General features: G+C 40.5%; 1 protein-coding gene across 6 annotated transcripts; it reads right to left on the reverse strand.

Moving 5' to 3' along the window:
• Positions 1-320: 320 nt before the first annotated feature.
• arnt (aryl hydrocarbon receptor nuclear translocator) lies at positions 321-17,100 on the reverse strand. 6 transcript variants are annotated; one of them, XM_046044440.1, is made up of 20 exons: positions 16,772-17,100; positions 16,003-16,102; positions 15,796-15,840; positions 14,215-14,262; positions 13,126-13,339; positions 11,012-11,225; positions 10,780-10,882; positions 10,615-10,680; positions 10,342-10,427; positions 10,091-10,167; positions 9,588-9,722; positions 9,409-9,483; positions 8,017-8,168; positions 7,634-7,756; positions 7,064-7,151; positions 3,932-4,119; positions 2,916-3,114; positions 2,550-2,724; positions 2,327-2,463; positions 321-2,224 (listed from the first exon to the last, which is right to left on the reverse strand). In XM_046044440.1, exons 1-20 carry the CDS (start codon positions 16,806-16,808, stop codon positions 2,138-2,140), a joined length of 2,349 nt encoding a protein of 782 aa, XP_045900396.1. In that variant the 5' UTR covers positions 16,809-17,100; the 3' UTR covers positions 321-2,137. The 6 variants fall into 6 exon arrangements, with proteins under 6 accessions (XP_045900396.1, XP_045900395.1, XP_045900394.1 ...); XM_046044439.1 differs by having other exon boundaries at positions 2,550-2,727; XM_046044438.1 differs by having other exon boundaries at positions 2,550-2,742.
• Positions 17,101-17,768: the final 668 nt, after the last annotated feature.

Genomic DNA, 17,768 nt, shown 5'->3' on the forward strand with positions numbered 1-17,768 from the left:
CAAGGAAGTGAATACATGCATGGATGTAAGTAAAGACAGCCATGACTCTTGCATGAGTGTGATCAGTTGAGCGTGCTGCTGCAGTAAAACTAGCCATCATGAACAAGACTGGAAATACATATGACTGTAATTAAGGATAAAATGAAAATGTGTGGGGACTAATTCTGCTATGATGGTACCATACCTGAAATGATGTGTGTGCAGTTCAAAACAACCTCCAAGTTTTTCATTTTCAACAATATAACAATTTAATACAAAAGACAAACATTTCATTTCTCTCTCATCTCTTAAACATATACAGTATATTTATATATTTGTGTTTTTATGAGTGATAAAAGTTCACATCATTGGAAAAAAAAAAAACCTGGTTGCAGAGCAACCAAAAATGTTTTGACAATAAAAAGACAACACAGTCACCAACATGATACCACCCTCTTGAAAATGAAAACTGGACAATCACCAGCATGGGTTTACATGCAATTAGTCACCATGAGTGTGTGAGTGTTACACACAGACAATGAAAACTGTAATAAAAAGGGTCAAATTTAAACTTATTCCACATATTAAAAATTAAAATATTTTAGAAGCATTATGTTTTATCCCACAACATTCTTCTACAGTACAAACTTATAACAAAAAAGTGATTGGATCTTGGCAAGGATTCAGTCCAAATCAAAATGTTTTTTACATAAACAAGACAAAACCCACACACACAAAAAAAAACTTTTGGGGAATCTCATTGGAGCATTCTAGGTTTTCTCACCTGTAGATCATATTGTTTTTAGTTCTCATTATTCCACTTAAATCCTGAATACCAATCAGAAAAGAGCAATGGAGAGGCCAAGAGATCATCAAAAGTTTCATAATAATAAAATACTGGAAACATTTCAATTAAATCAAACATCACTACCACGTCTCTCCATTTAAAAACATCAATTAAGGACAACATTTATGACAACAATAAAGAATGGCTTTAAAAGTACACAATTCCTGCTTGTTAATTATTGCTGTGTTATTTCTTTTTTTGTATTTCTTTTACAAAAAGCATTACAAAAAGCCCATACTTGGTACAGGGTAAAGCAGGGCGACAGAAAGAAGAATATCAAGTCAGAACCCCTTCCACTGTGTTAATGTTCACAATGATACTGTACACATCCATTTACATACATACACACGCGTACTGTAAATATGTATGGCAAAGAAAAATAAATGGTATACATTTCCACCGGGCACCTAGACAAACAGTATGTAGCCACTGTGACACTGCGTGTCTGTTATAATCATTCAATGAAGGAAAAAACCTTTCATGTTCCTCAAGAGAAAAATGAAACAATTAGATTTATAGGTGAAACCACCAATGTACATAGAAAACTGCACTTAGTATAAATCTACACATTGTAGAAGCGCCCCATGAAAGCAGTACTGACATGCAGAAACATGCTGTGGGTTTAAAACTGTGAGGGGTGAGCACAGACAGTGGTAGTTTGCGTGCAACAGCTGAGAATATATATATATTTTTAATCATCAAAGCTGTATATCCCTGCAATTTCCTGAGAGTTTGAATAAACGATTGAAGTTATTAGTCTACATGCAAAAGGGTGACACAGAAAAAAAAAAAATCCTCATCAACGCCTGAGTAAAACTAGGAACATATTAATAAAAGGCCTTTATGTGTGATTTTACTTCCTGTGATGGTTACCAGAGCGTAACAGTGTTTTTGTGCAGTCTATTCAAGTGTGGATGTGTGACTGTGCGCGCATATTATTTTTATATATATATATATATATATATATATATATATATATATATATATATATATATATATATATATATATATATATATAGTTGAGCTTTGGGCAGTGCTAGCTAGAGAATTCTCTTACAATGGCTGAAATAGTCAAAATACTCATCTTTTAGTCAGTAGAAAATCCTTGATTTTCCTTCTCTATATATCTGCAGTCAGATATATCCCTCCATCTTTAACTGGCGTGTGGCAGTGCAATTTAAGTCATGCAAAGCAAGAGAAAAGAGCTACTCTCAGGAGCGGGAAGAGGAGCAGAAAAGCTAAATATAAGAAAGGTTGAGGGCAAAAACTGTCAAGACAAAAGGGTAGACCAGTGGAGAAGTATTGACCAGGTCACTCGTTAAATGGAGGGAAGATGGAAATCTCATAGCTCTCATCACTGTTGAAGTTGGCAGGCTGGTCCAGCATAGACAACACATCCTGAATCAGATTAAAGAGACAATGAGATTTATTTTAAGTGGCAGCTGGAGGCAGAAGAAACTGCTTGAGAGACGGCGAGATATTAGTAACTGTATCACTCACAGGAAACATGTCTTGCTGGTTGCCCTGAGCATGAGGATGCTGCTCGGCATTACTCTGTGAGTGCTGCTGGCCTTGCCATTGGGGCCACACTGCCTCCGTCGCTCGAGAGGGGAACTGTGCCCCAGACTGAGAGGCATCTGGAACAAAGGACAGAGAGGTGAGTGAGAGGATACACCAGAATAACACTGAGACACAGATTCACGCATACATTCACTAAACCTACCATAACCATTGGTGTTGAGGGTGGCACGTGCATTAATGGGCGGATAGTTGGCACCACTGCTTGGAGTGGGAGCAGCACCTGTAGGCATCTGGCCAAAAGAGTTTGAAGAGCCACCTCCAAATCCTCCCATGGGAGCAAACGGTGGAGACATGGTCTTTGCCGCCTGGGGAGCCACCTGCTGGTTAGAGTGTAACTAGAAAGAGTAACTCCATTTACTGACTAGTATACAGATGGGGTTGAGTTTAAATAAGTGATAAGAAGCATATACAAGTTTCTAGTTTGTTTCATTTGTGAATGAAGATTGAATAAAAATATACAACCAAAGGCAAAACAAAACAGACGTTCAATCTTGTTGTACCGGCTTACCTGGTTATTAAACTGTGGTCTAGCTCCAGCTCCAGGCCATCCTCCTCTTGCTGGTCCTCCATGGAGGGGGCTGGCAGTGCTGGAGGGGGCAACTGAGTGCGGCGCTCCATTCTGACGAGACATCTGAGCCAGCATCTGCCCTGCTGAGTGGGCTGGCTGTGCCACCTGTGGAGTTATCTGTGGAGTCATATTGCCTGGCCTGTGAACAAAAGTGAAGGGAGTGAGAGCTCTGTTATGTACTGGGAGAAAATAACTTTAATAAATCTCATCAGATGTTAAAAACTTTGTTGAAATAAACATGGAAGCCACTTCCTTTCACGTTCACAGCAAATGAAGAAATTGTTTTTAAAGTCAGTGTAACAGTGAGTATAACTTCTTTAAACATACAGTTCCTGCTTTCAGGAATCCATTCTAAACAGACCATAATCTTTGTCATCCAGCATCTACACCCACTTGGGGTACACGTGAGAAGCCCGTGTTCTCATATACCATTTATGTTGACTATAGTATATTGCAGATTTACAACTGAGAGAACTGGAAGTTTTCCCATGGGCTGTTGTTGCACGTAAACCACTATCACACAAAAAAGTCCCCTGTTAGCTCTGCTCTGGTTGGCAAAACCTCCAGACATGCAAACCAGTTGGTAGGTTACATAAATGGGGTCAGTTTATTCATTCTCACTACAGTGAGTAACTGCTGTGGTTTAGGGTTAGGCAATATGACAGTATATACCGTGTGACAGCAGAAATGTGTCCACCAGTAGAGATTTGGAAATACCATTTTCCCTTCGGGAGCTATGGACTGCTTGTCACATTCTCATGCGCTGTGAGTGTGACAGTTGAGTGTGTTAAGAAACATTGTTTCTGTGCTGTGCCATGTTGTTTGTACATAATATGTCAACAGAGATACTGTCTCTGGTAACTGTCTGTGACAGAGCTCCAGGAAATTGATTAGATTCATTATTGGCACCAGGTTTAACATCTGGTGTACATGTATACACACAGAAGACTTCCTACCTGTATGCATCATTGGAATGACCAGCAGTGAAGTTGTTGGCTGGAGGGTAGATCTGTGTGGAGGGAGTCGGGGTGGAGGGCAGACCCTTGGTCTGATCTGGGCCTTGAAAAAGGGAGGGGTAGAGCTCTGGCTTCTCAAGGCTCTTGCTGTGGTCCGGCCCTGCCGCAGTCACTGGCTGCACCGGCATCTGAGGGAGTATTAGTCAAGGATCACACTTCAAATCTTATCAAGTGTAAAGTGGTGAAACATTGACCTCCAAAATCCAATTGTGACCATTCATCATCTCACTCTAAAAGTTAAATTGCTTGAAATGAACAATTCCCTAACGCACCAGAACACTTGAATGTGGTGTTCATAGAGGTTCTGTCTAATACGGCACTGCAATCTGTATAGTTTCTGCAATTTTATGGCTTTTACAACAGATGGAGGAGCTGCAATCAATGTAGGAGGAGACATAACTTAAAAGCTCAACAAATGAGTAAACTGGATAAGTGCAGACCAAATCATGAAAAACACAACCAATCACATGACAATATTGACATAATAGTAACGGTGTATTGAGGGGGATGTAATCCTGAGACTGTTCAGTTGACCCTTAACACACACTACAGTTAAGTCAAGTCTAGACTTAAACAATTAGTTTCTTATTCGATGGTCAGAAAATGAATCGGCAACTATTAACAAATTAAAATTAACAACACATCAAATTCACTGCTTTAAGCCTTGCAAATATGAATATTCTATGGTTTTCTTCTTTCTATAATAGTAAATCATTTATATTTGGGTTTTACACTGTGGAACCAACAAAATTTAGGAAATCGCTTCTTCACCATTTTGACAATTTATAAACAAAATTATTAAGTGAGAATATGATTGGCAGATTAACTGATAATGAAATTGGTAATCAATACTTAATAATAATTATATTACATTAATAATAATAAAATAATAATAATGTAAGATGGAGCAAGTTCATTTTCATATAGCCTAAAAGCACAGTTATGTCTTCACAATTTGAACAATGATATCCAACACTCTCTATCCTTACAGCCTCTAACTTTAGAAGGAGCAACAGAGGAGAAATCCTTTTCCAGAGTGGACAAACATAATAGGTGTCATATTTAGAGAGTAGACAGAAGCAGCAGTGATATAATACCAGGTAAATAAAGAGTACATTACATACAACACAGAGGCTGTTTACACCTGGCATTTTGGGTGACTGGACTGTAATCGCATAGTGGTTGACCACATGAAAGTACAGGAGTCCAAGCAAATATTGACAAGCATCTTTTGTTTATTCCCAAAATGCCCTTGTTGGACAATTATCTATAGGTACGCCAATTCTCACAGCTATTTTGTGGCTTTTGTTTGTTATTTAAGATATTAGCTGTTCCAATACCGTGGATCTCTTTCAATAAAGTAAAATTGCCAGGTGAAGCAAGCATTTAAACAAAGTACACACAAAAGTTTCCACATAATCAACATTTTGCTGGTTCTTTCCAAAACTATTATTACTATTAACAACAATAATACTTATAACATACTGTCCAACTGTGGCCTGCGACCTAGAATGGACGTCACTAGGACTTTCGAGGTGAAGGAATTTCCCCTGCAGTGATTTAGCTTTATTGTTAGGCTATAACCAACTGTATCACTTCTGTTTGGATAGGAAAACAGACAGACCGATACAGAGGTCAGTGAAGTAACTTTGAACTTCAGCTTGACGAAGTAAATAATCTAAGAGCTCCTTGGTATCTGATCTGTAGTTTGGCTGAGTAAAACAGGGCAAAGTCAACATTTTTATCCCACAGGATCTTTTTCACGCCGCTGAATTAGGCTTTTTAGCACTGCAGCTTGTCGCTGTAATACCAGTAGAAAGAAACGGTCTTGTTGTCCAGATAAAAGTTGCCTTTCTCTGGTGCTACCCGGAGGACTTTTTCCTTGTGGGTGAAGTTAAGGAATTTTGCTGTCTGAAACTTTCCTGAACCGGTAAGCCCTTTCCACCACGATAAGGGATAGAAAGTTGTCAGAACCCCAGAGCTTCGGTATGAGCAGCACCAGTGTCCCGTCTCTCTGTCTTCTATGTCTTATACACTGCTCAAAAAAATAAAGGGAACACTAAAATAACATCCTAGATCTGAATGAATGAAATAATCTCATAAATGCTCCTTTCTTTACATAGTTGAATGTGCTGACAACAAAATCACACAAAAATTATCAATGGAAATCAACTTTATCAACCCATGGAGGTCTGGATTTGGAGTCGCACTCAAAATCAAAGTGGAAAACCACACTACAGGCCGATCCAACTTTGATGTAATGTCCTTAAAACAAGTCAAAATGAGGCTCAGTAGTGTGTGTGGCCTCCACGTGCCTGTATGACCTCCCTACAACGCCTGGGCATGCTCCTGATGAGGTGGCGGATGGTCTCCTGAGGGATCTCCTCCCAGACCTGGACTAAAGCATCCGCCAACGCCTGGACAGTCTGCGGTGCAACGTGGCGTTGGTGGATTGAGCGAGACATGATGTCCCAGATGTGCTCAGTTGGAATCAGGTCTTGGGAACGGCTCTTGCAGTGCTCCTCCTTCTCCTCCTTGCACAAAAGCGGAGGTAGCGGTCCTGCTGCTGGGTTGTTGCCCTCCTATGGCCTCCTCCACGTCTCCTGATGTACTGGCCTGTCTCCTGCTCTGGACACTACGCTGACAGACACAGCAAACCTTCTTGCCACAGCTCGCATTGATGTTCCATCCTGGATGAGCTGCACTACCTGAGCCACTTGTGTGGGTTGTAGACTCCGTCTCATGCTACCACTAGAGTGAAAGCACCGCCAGCATTCAAAAGTGACCAAAACATCAGCCAGGAAGCACAGGAACTGAGAAGTGGTCTGTGGTCACCACCTGCAGAACCACTCCTTTATTGGGGGTGTCTTGCTAATTGCCTATAATTTCCACCTGTTGTCTATTCCATTTGCACAACAGCATGTGAAACTGACTGTCAATCAGAGTTGCTTCATAAGTGGACAGTTTGATTTCACAGGAGTGTGACTGAAGTGTTCCCTTTATTTTTTTGAGCAGTGTATATATTTCAATCAAACTAGACATTCATGTATTCCCACATGTGCATGGCCTAACCTGTGAGAGGGTGATTGGTCCTGCCTCATACAGGCCGTCTCTGGTTCCACCTCCCTCTAGATCGTTCTGCTGCTGCTGCTGTAACTGCCTGTCAAAGGAAACAGAGAGAGAGTTAGTCTAAAATAGCCTCATTTCCATTCCCTCCGCTGTTGAGTGAGAAATCCCAAACACCAGCTCACAAAATGGCACTCACCCCGCCACCAGTTACCAAGGCAACATAAAACAGAAACGATGACAGAAGAAGAAGAAAGTAGCATCCTTTGGCAGAGAAAGGTCAGTGGAATAAATACATACTGCTAACATGCTACACCCACCTGTGTTAAAAAGGTTGATCTCTCTAAAAAAAAATTCACTACCAACTGTAAGAACACAGCTATCAGACATACTTCTTTTTAAACACCAATACAGAGACAAATACAGTGGAGAGAAGAATCCCCCAGAGTGGGGAAATGAAAACAAACACAGAAGGACTAAAGTTTGCTAGAAACAGCTGTAGTCTCCCATGAAGAAGCAGCCCTTGTTCTCCCATGCAGGGGGAGGAATCTCAGGCCAGGCCTGGTCTGGTCTCACCTGGTGGCCACCTGCCCAGGGCTGAGCACTACAGGAGTGCAGTTTGGGCTGCTCTGACCCAGGGAGGGGGGCAGGGAACCCCCTGGGGAGGAGATGGGAGTGAGGGGGTCCTGAGTCGAGTTTCTACTGCCCCACAATCAGAGGCGTGTGTAGAGGAGAGGTGGGAGGTAGGGAGAGAGTAATCAGTGTATGATTTATTAAAAGGGGGTGTGGTAATGGTGTAAGATTAATTGAGGAATGAGGTTGATAGGTAAGCATTCAGACAGAGGGATATTTCACAACAGTCACATTTCAAGACGCAATAGTTTCATTATGTGCTGGATTTGATTGTATAATCGTGTTGCGTAATCACCGGTATTGGGAAAAATTAGTGTGTGACTCACTTGACATTGACGTTGGTACAAATGATATACTCAATCTCCTCTGAAAATGGGTTCTGGAAGGTGAAGGAGCTGGTTCTCATCCATATCCATTCTCTTGATTTAGTGCGAAACCGAAACATCACTGACAGGACCTGGCCCTTTAGCTTCACCACCTGTGGACACAAGTCAAGCATGCCAAACAGTCATTATCTGGTGTTTTTAATAATCAATGAGCAGTAGGTGAACAGGCACACAAGAAACAACAAAGCTTACAAAAGCTTGAAAGGACGCACGTGTGTGTAAGAGGCCTTGAGCCCTGCCTTCAGTCAAACCTGTACTTTACACCAAACATAGCATAGTTCTCTGTTCATTTGGCTTATACGCTGTGAAAATAAAGCTTATAATGCTAGGGAAAACCAGCTTTTTATAAACTGCATTCACATTTTGGTGGATTAGACAATATTCCGCATTTTACAATTGATTCCATTTTTATTATCAAATTCTGTGATTCTGTCTGTGTTTTCCGCATTGCTGAAATCATAGGGCCCTAGTAATCTTTTCTTTAGTTCTGCCACACTGCTGTCACAGCAATAGTTTACTCACATCAAGTCTTTGTCATGCACGTGAGAAAGCATATGCAAATTAGAAGCTTTGTTAGGTGTAGACATGAGCAAGACATCAGTTTTAAGGGTAAATCTACATTACCCTACATACCTGAAGATAACTTGGTTTCTGATTAGGGGAGAAAAAAAAAGCGATTCTTAGATGCATGTGGACGTGGAAGATTCTGATTCGATTGACAAATGTCAAAAAATCGATTATTTAAACGTTAATTGATAACGAAATGTTGACGGAACGCAAAAGGCGGAACTCGCGGAAGTGCAGCGCCCGGACAGTCTATGGCATGCACACAACAGAGAGACCAGTGTTCCCCCTGTATTCAGTACACCACCGCTGTGGAATGAATAACCAACCTACTAAAATGTCACAATCATTAATATCAATGCGCAAGTAATGATGAGTAAACGTGCAGTGTAGGTCACAGTGTGTCCGTTAATAAAATTAAGATGCATCGATAATGATTATATAATAGAATTGCAGCCCTCTGAATTGTAATCAAATTGAATCGTGAGGTGCCAAGGGATTCCCACCCTTATTTCTGATATATACCACATTTAAGAAATTAGGTCACTGCAGAAAACCAACAGGAAACTAGTTACTTAAAGGGGAAGACCAGTTTTACACATCAAAGATCGTTTACAAAAGTTCTATAAACTTAGCCTTTTGTGTCTGCAGAGGGAGCTGCTCTGCAACAATGTTATAAGAGTGTAATGCTATGTCATACTCTTTTAGATGTACGTAACCACAATGATGTGGTAGTACAGTCAAAAATCAGCACATGCTCATACTTACCTGTTGGAAGCTGTCTCTCAGTAAGCCCTGGTCTTCAGGGTGGGCAAACTCGAGAATATTCTTTCCCAGTAAATCCTGCAAACACACAGCAGATAACAGAACCACCATTAGCCCACAGGACATTAACGCAAACTTCTGGCTCAAAGGTTGTTGGAAAACAGTCCCTGTCCCAGTCTTACCTGGGGCTGGTAGCCGACAGCAGCCATGCAGCGGTGGTCTACGAAGGTGAACATGCCCTGGCAATTATGCCGTGAGATGAACTCCACTGGAACACTGATACTGTTGATGTCTGTGTCACCTGGGCAACAAGTCACCTGGGGTGGGGGGGACAAAACCCGATTTTTAATACAAGCATAGTACCGCAAAGAATGTAAGCTAACACCATGTTAAATGGGTCAAAACAAGTTAGATACATTAAAAGCCACACTGTAGATTGTGACCATAAAATTCTGCCTTGTGGCTGAATTTTCAAGAGAATACACGTCTCTTCTACCACCAATAAATGCAATTTCTTTTTTTAAAAAGATCCACACTGAAGATCACATTTTCACAATTACACAACTTATTTCCTACTCCATCCATCCACTGCTCAATACATGATTAGTTAAAAATAATTTTGGCATTCTAACGTGATCCAGAGCAAAAGACACATGTATCTCTACACACAAGGCATCCATCATACCTGTAATCTACCGATGGCAACTAGACAGTAGCGACTCCCCTGAGTGTTGTCTGCTTCATCGTCTGTTAATGATACTCCTAAAACACAAACGTGCAAAAACTGTGTTAACATGGGCCACATATGATATCTCATAAATACAATTGATATAATAATAAATTTAGCATCATTTACAGGCCCTAGCCATATTACAAAGTAAATGTAACAAATGGCTATATTTGCACACAGCTTGAAAAAGAAAGTACTAGTTTCACCTGCAGGGGGCCAGGACTTGACGTATCCTGTACAGTGGACCACTACATACTGGGGCTCCCCTTCCTTGGCTACACCCAAACCATTCCTGGGGTGAAGGAAGATAGTGTTAAAAATACTGCAAAATCAGTCCCATTACTATGCCAGTAAAAGAATTGTGCTCACATTACTCTTATTGCTACAATGCTTCTCCCGGTATGTTTATCCTCTGCACAGTAATCTCAAATGTAAAACCCAAACAAATGTAAAAGAAAAACATTTGGGTTTTTGGTCACCTGTTCCTAATCCTAAGGAAGTTTAGTCTGTTCATGGAAATTGGTTCCACTGGACAAGAGCCACACCTGCAAATACACACAGGGCACCAAATCGTCCATTTATGCATCTAGGTACACATGAGTGTAAATAATGATCTGGATAATTAATTATAGTATGAGTTCCACCTCATTCTGCAGATGAATGATCTACGGGCTCCCATACTCATTCTGGCTGATGACTGCTGGCCTTCCTTCTTCACTGTTCCCGTCTTTAAGTCTAACATCCTCCCTTTAAAAGGCAAACAAGAAACCAAATCGACTCAGTCACGGGTGTAATGAGGTGATCGTGTGCCAAGATTAATAGTGATATGAACTCTACTACTGTATGCATATCTAGTGTCTATGTTTGGCATTGTACCTGTGTTGCTATTCTCGGCAGTAGAGAGCTGCTCCCTGAGCTTTTCTGTGTCATCTGGGTGGAGCTGGTCATAAAGAGAGGAGCCGAGCCATTCAGACTGCGACTGGTTGAGGACGGGTGTCAGGGAGTCAGAGACGTAAACAATGCGACCAGTCTCACATGACACCACGAACAGGAAGCCGTCAGCCGCCTCCAGTATGAGGTGCTTGAGTTCCTATAGACAGACATCAAAGGCAGGCTAAGCAGTGAGGATGAGATCTAACATAAAGCATTAGGGATGCACAGAAATTAAATTAAAATTCTTGGCCGAAGCCAAATATAATGGAAAGAATTGCAGAATACCGAACAAGTACATTCAGATTTATTCCATTTATTTTGCCATTTTTCGCAAACATCGCAAAAATAAAATGGTCAAAATGTGCTTTTTACTCAGTGTTTCCCACAGGATTTGGAGAAACTATGCTGGGTGGGTCCGAGGCCCGAGAAGGTCTGGTAAAGTAAATTACATGTGTCCATTGACTTTTAATGGACACATGTTAATGTTTTATAGTTTCTATGAATATAATCCAATTAATCTTATTTCCATCCTGTATAGACACCTTATTTTGAAAACCGGACGTTGTCACATGTCTATCCTCGTGCTAAATTTATCAAGTCAGACCCAATTTGATAAATAATGTTGTATGTGGTTTCCTATTGTGTAACATGAAGACTTCACAGCCTCTCTTCAGGTAGGACTCTCATACTGCAACACTTGTCTTTGTAAAGAGAGAAAATGAGAGGATAAAGTCGCTAACCTGCCTGTCAGCTTGCACTGGTCCGTTTCAATGGATTTACCATAAAGGCTTGAATACGTGTGTACTCCAAATTTATGTGCGGCTAGCTTAATCGCCTCAAAGCGGGTCAGACCGTTTGTTGCCTTTTCTAAGAAGTCAGTCACAGATGGAGTGGATGTGCTAGGAGACAGCAGAAAAGTGTCTGCAAAAGGCAACTTTTGCATCTTTCTCAGAAACTTTAAAATGCTTCCACACTACCGACATGTCAACCTAATTGTTCGGCAAAATGTCTTTAGTCTTTTGAAGTATTAGGCCGAACAACGAAAGTGCTTTTTTTTTTGCTATTTTCGGCCGATTCATTTTGGTGGTCGAACATTCGGTGCATCCCTATAAAAAGCATGAATCTAAAGTCTTTGCATTTTACTTTTTTGTGATTAATCCCCCTTTTCTCCAAATTCAGAATACCCAAATCTCTATTCACATTGGTCCTTATCATTGCTGTTTACACTTTTGCCTTGGGTAGAGTGTATACAGATATGAGCTTCCTCAGTGACTGCGACACCAGTTGCTTCTTTTCACCTTTCAGCAAGGAGCTTCACCAGGATGGTGTAAGCCACCAGCGACTTACTTACAGTCATTGCATTTTAACAAAGTTTGTTTCTGAACAATTTACAAGTTGTTCAAGGGCTGGGAGAAAATGCTGGTGAAGTATGAAGAAAAAGAAGAATGTCTGTTTTGACATTACAAATTTAGATTACACCAGCAATGTCAAAGACAGTGAAAATAGTAACTATACTTAAAACTACACCTTGTGAGGAAACTAACTTGCATGCTTAAAAAAGATTTCCACTGACCTCAGAGGTTTTGTATGAGCTACATGGTGACTATGAGACCTGTATATTAAATTACTTGGTTGAAGTTTACAGAAGTAATACTGACTTCCAAAATTGTTGCCTACGCTGAACATGCACTTCCTGTGCTCTTCTTCTTCTTCCCCCTTACAATGCTCTTGTATTGATTACACTCTTTCCTTAACTCTTACTTCTTTCCCTAGGTATTACACCATTGATGCCATACGTGCTATTGGATCTTACTCATATGCACTTGTCACCTGTAGATCTCTTGTTGTCTTGATTCTTTTGGTGCTTGTATGCTGTATGTTTCTCAAATGTAAGTCGCTTTGGATAAAGGCGTCTGCCAAATGAGTAAATGTAAATGTCAAATGCTTTCAAGGAAAGTTCTTAGATTTAGATTTCTCCAATGTGAATGCAGTCCATGTCAAAAGGAAATGGACTATATTTCCCATATGAATAATTTCTACATCTCATTTCCTCATACCTGGTCAGTGAGAAAGGAAGGTTTGTATGACCCATCTGCATTGGTATTGCCACTTCCTCTCAGAGACTTCATATGGGACACAGCCATTCGTAGGATGGTTAGTTTGTCTGGTTTCCGTGCTAGTGCACTGCAGGTAGGCACCATGTCTGACAATTCGGTAATGTAGGCAGTCATCTTGTTCCGCCTCCGCCTTTCAATCTCACTGTGGTTCTCCCTGGAGTGAGGAAATGAGGAAGGGAGGCAGAGGTGGAGAGGATAGGAGGGATTGAGATGGGGAAAACAAACGGGCAGGTGGACAACGTGGAGTAGAGTTTAGAGTTAATGCTGCAATGCAAGTATGTCAATCAGGAAGAAGAGGTGGGAATGAGAAAAGGTGAGAAACATAATGGACGCACAAATAATATTGTGTAGTCAATGATCTATAAAAATGATAGTGAGAAAGCGAGACAGACTGGTCTTTCAAAGCAGTCTGTGTGACAAAAGAGAGCAAATGCCGAAAGAGAAAGACCCTTCAGATATCCTGAGAGTGGGGACACAAAACAGAGAGAACAGTTGCTCAAGAGGAAGGGATTACCAAAGTGAAATAAGTCCCTGAGTGCACACAGCATTGCAGTTAGTGACACATAACACAGTTGTGGGTTGATAGAGACAACCAGCTGCATCGGTAAAAAAGCAAAACATTCTGACAAGCACCAAAACAGATTCATAGAGCTCCAAAATATACCGGTAATTTGGAGCTTTCAAAATGACAATGCGCTGGGGTCCCAGCAGGAGAGAATAGTATCGGATCAGTACATTCAATATTGATGTGGATACAAGCAGGAGAGGAAGCCTTCCACAGTGGTACAGGCCATACCTGGCTTGTTTTTCCTTATCTGCAAAACTCTGATCTTCTTCCAAAAACCTGGAAATGAAACCAACCCGCTAAAACATAAGCCCAAAAATTAAGTGTAAGTGCAAAAAAAAAATAATTAGATAACAAAAAAAAAAAATACTCCGAAAGGAGAGGGAGAGCACCATGGGGTAACAGCTGCATAAATAGTATTGCTCCACTACACCCCATCGATTTCTCCCAAATCATCCTCCTACCTGGCAAAGCGTTCTTTGTCATTGCTGGAACCTCCTTCATCGTCACACCTGAAGAAAAACAGAGAAAACACTGAAGCAGCCCAGACAATCTAAACACTTGATATACCACCTCATCTTGGTTTAGGACAAACTGAGACAAATTAGGGAAGCATCCGATTTAATATCTGCAGATATTGGGCATATTTTCATTATCGGAATCCTATCAGAAAATGAAATTTTGGCCAATGAGAATCAAACATGCGTCGCTGCTGTTGTCGCGCTCTGGGCATCATGTTGCCGCTCCTGGATAGAGCCACGCAGACGCGGGTGAAGGCAGCTAAAGCCAAACACACATGCCATCGGTGGTTAGGATGTTTTTCACTGATTAAGAAGACGACAGCTCCTTCGCAATATGGCATCAGTCTGTCCTCCTCCCCGTCTCTCTGCTGTCATTCACTGCCAAGTTTTAAGCTACATGGCAAACTAAGATGAACAGCTAGACTACAGACAGCTTTCAATTTAGCTGGTTTGTAAATTTGGCTAATTGCCAAGCTAACGTTAGCTGTGCTTATATAAAACAGGATGAGAGATTGTGGACAGAGCAGATTAAAATGACGCTTTCTACAGGTTTATGCTCGTTTAACAGATGTACTGATAAAGTATCATCTTTTTACTCATGGTGGTTTTATTGCATGTACTTACAGTAATGATCACCGCTGTCTTGAACTTGAGTAGTTTGGAGTCAGCGTTACCTTCACTTCTCTGTCTCCACCCCAGCCATGATCTCTGCTGGCCATGGTGTGTGTGTGTGTGCGCCTGCATGTCTGTGTGTGTAGAAGCCGACACACAGACAGCAGGCAGAGACTGCAGCCTGGTAATAAACAGTTCATCCCCAGGCCCATCTAATACTGCCTTTCGGTGCCCATCACTAAATAACAATAGTTTTTTTTTTTTATTCATCGCATTTGGATCAGGAGGAAGACTGTAGGACATTTTAAGCACTCCCAACATGCCTCTCTAAAAAAATCTGCTGAGGAGTTTGCTGGAACAGTGTAAACAGCTGACAATAGATATTAGCTCAGCTACAGACGTGATCAGCTCAAGTTTTTTTCCGTGTTGTTTGTTATGCTTTAAAGCACATCCTCAGTACTGAGACTTCAAGATACACCCGCTTTTATTTTGTGTAATAGACAGCTCACTGTAATAGTGCTGTTTACAGCTCAGAAAATATAATGAGCTTGGTTGTTACGGTTTTACATAAAAATAAAATGTGGCACTTGCATATAATCCTCTCCCAAGTGATATAATTGATATTTTTCAGGGGTGAAAGTCTGTCTATCTCCATTTGTAAAATGATAATTTTTTTGTGGAATGAAATGTTATTTGTCTTGTTTAATGTATGTTTCTACAACAAATGAGTATTAGGGTTAAAGTAGTACAGGAGAGACTTGGTGTTCTCTTCAGTGGAATAAAAAAAAAAAAAAAAAAAAAAAAAAAGGACGTGTAAATATCGGTATTGGCCAAAATGAGCTTTAACATATCGGCATATTGATTATCGGCCAAAACCCAATATCGTGCATCCTCAAAACAAATGTAAAGTACCTGAACAACTTGTTGCCTTCATCATCTTCATCGTCAAAGTCTGGCCTGGAAAAAGGAGAAGCGAGCCACATGGGTAGCTTAACACCAATATTCTTACAAGAATTTTGACCACAAATGTCAAAAACAAAAGTAAAACAGTCAGCAAATACCCATAACATAATACTTACACATCAGAATAAAATATACCACTAACACACACAAACTTACGCAGCTCTTCTTTTGTTGGTCCCTTTTGGTACAACAGCAGCCCCTCCACTACTTGCTTGAGCCCCACTTGCCCCCATACCCAGATTTGGGTCTGGTAACTCTATTAATAACACAGAAATGTAACGTTAGCAGATATGACAGGTGATATCCTATTGTGCCTCAAGCTGTGAAAAAGAAAATAAAACACTCGGAGCCCATACTCAAATTAGCATCAGCTCACATAGCTGTCATTGGTTTTATTTCATAACATGTGTGTATAACATTTAATGTGCTACATTAGGTCCACATAAACTATTCTTCGTGTTTGTGGATTGTCAAGACAACCACGACACTAAGTTAACGTTAAAGCTAACGTTTCGTTTAGCATACAGTTAGCAATGTTGTAAGGACCATTAACTTAACGTTACTTAAAAACAGAAAAATATTAACCGAAATAGCCATCCGCAGCTTGGTAACACAGTTAGCTAATTTGGTTTGTCATCTGACTTTATTTAGCTATGTAAAAAATATCACAACATCCCTTTACAGTTAGCTAGTCGCTAATCTGGCCACTATGAGCTAGCTAGCATGTCAGCAAGCTACCACTTATGCAATAACAAGCTAGCATCGCTGTAGCATTAGCTTTGCTAAGCTAACTTAGCTGATGCTGTCACGCTATCTTTAGGAAAGTGCCAGCTTTAGCTTTGCATGAGACAACGCCCATAACCCGATTAACAGTTATGTAGTACAATGTGACTGTATTGTCGCTGTTACTTTTATTGCACTTTACCTGGGTTTGAAGAGGACATATCCGTTTGGAATAACATAAACAAACAACTTCGGCTGTGGAAAAAAAATCCTACTACCCCGCCCCTCCCCCTTGCTAGGTTGCTAGAAGCTAATAAGTGTCTTGCCGATTTCCTCTCGTATGCGCATTTATTTGGTGTTACAAACTCCTAAAACCATGACTAGTAACATGTTGTTCCAAAGCGACCCGAGGATTTAAAACATACACGAAAATAAGGGGTTATCTCCTCCAATGAATGCCCCCTTTCCTGATTTATCCCTGTTTAAACCCCCTTTTTAGTTAAGATGGCGTTTCAGGCTACCAGAGCGCAAGCAGCCTACACTGCTTTCTTTTCTCTTCTTTCTATTGGACACACACAAGCCGGATACAAATGACGTGAATTGTTGGGAAATCCATGTTTAGCTCCGGCCCGCTGACAGTGGAGGACCTGTAGGTCAGCAAAGTTAAAGCACTTCAGTTTTCAAATGTCTGTTTTGGGTGGAGAGGCTATGACTCTTTCGTGGTTTAATGCTAAAAGAGCAGCATGCCTTTTTACTCGCATTATGGCTAAGTTCAAAGTTCAAGGTTAAGCTTCATTGTCAAATATACAACACAGGGTTGCATAATGAACTGCAACCCCCTCTATGTTACACAGAAAATGTGCAAAAACATATTCAAAATATTTTAAATTAGACTAAACAATACAAAAGGCAATACAATATAGAACAAGTTATACGAAAGAAGCCATATAGCACTTTCTTTGTACTTATGTATGTGTAATTTGTATATTTGGGGATAGTGTGGGAAAAAAGAAAATGTTGGTCACAAGAAAAGTAGCACTAACGGAAGAAATAAGGAGAATGAAAAAATATTTACAAGGAAGGTATAAAGTTAAGTATATACACATATGCACACAACAAATATATGTACAGTATGTGCAATAACAGTGTAATAGAATGTGCAAAAGGAAAACTTTGGTTATATTGGTATAGTGTTAGTA

This window comes from Micropterus dolomieu, linkage group LG03 (genome assembly GCF_021292245.1).
Source record: "Micropterus dolomieu isolate WLL.071019.BEF.003 ecotype Adirondacks linkage group LG03, ASM2129224v1, whole genome shotgun sequence".
NCBI lineage: Eukaryota > Metazoa > Chordata > Actinopteri > Centrarchiformes > Centrarchidae > Micropterus > Micropterus dolomieu.

Coding starts and splice junctions, on each gene's coding strand:
- arnt (XM_046044438.1), bottom strand. CDS start 16,808: ATGTTATTCCAAACGGATATGTCCTCTTCAAACCCAG. Junction 7,757..8,016: donor TGTACCAACGTCAATGTCAA/GTGAGTCACACA, acceptor GTGGGGCAGTAG/AAACTCGACTCAGGACCCCC. Junction 4,120..7,063: donor GACCAATCACCCTCTCACAG/GTTAGGCCATGC, acceptor ATACTCCCTCAG/ATGCCGGTGCAGCCAGTGAC.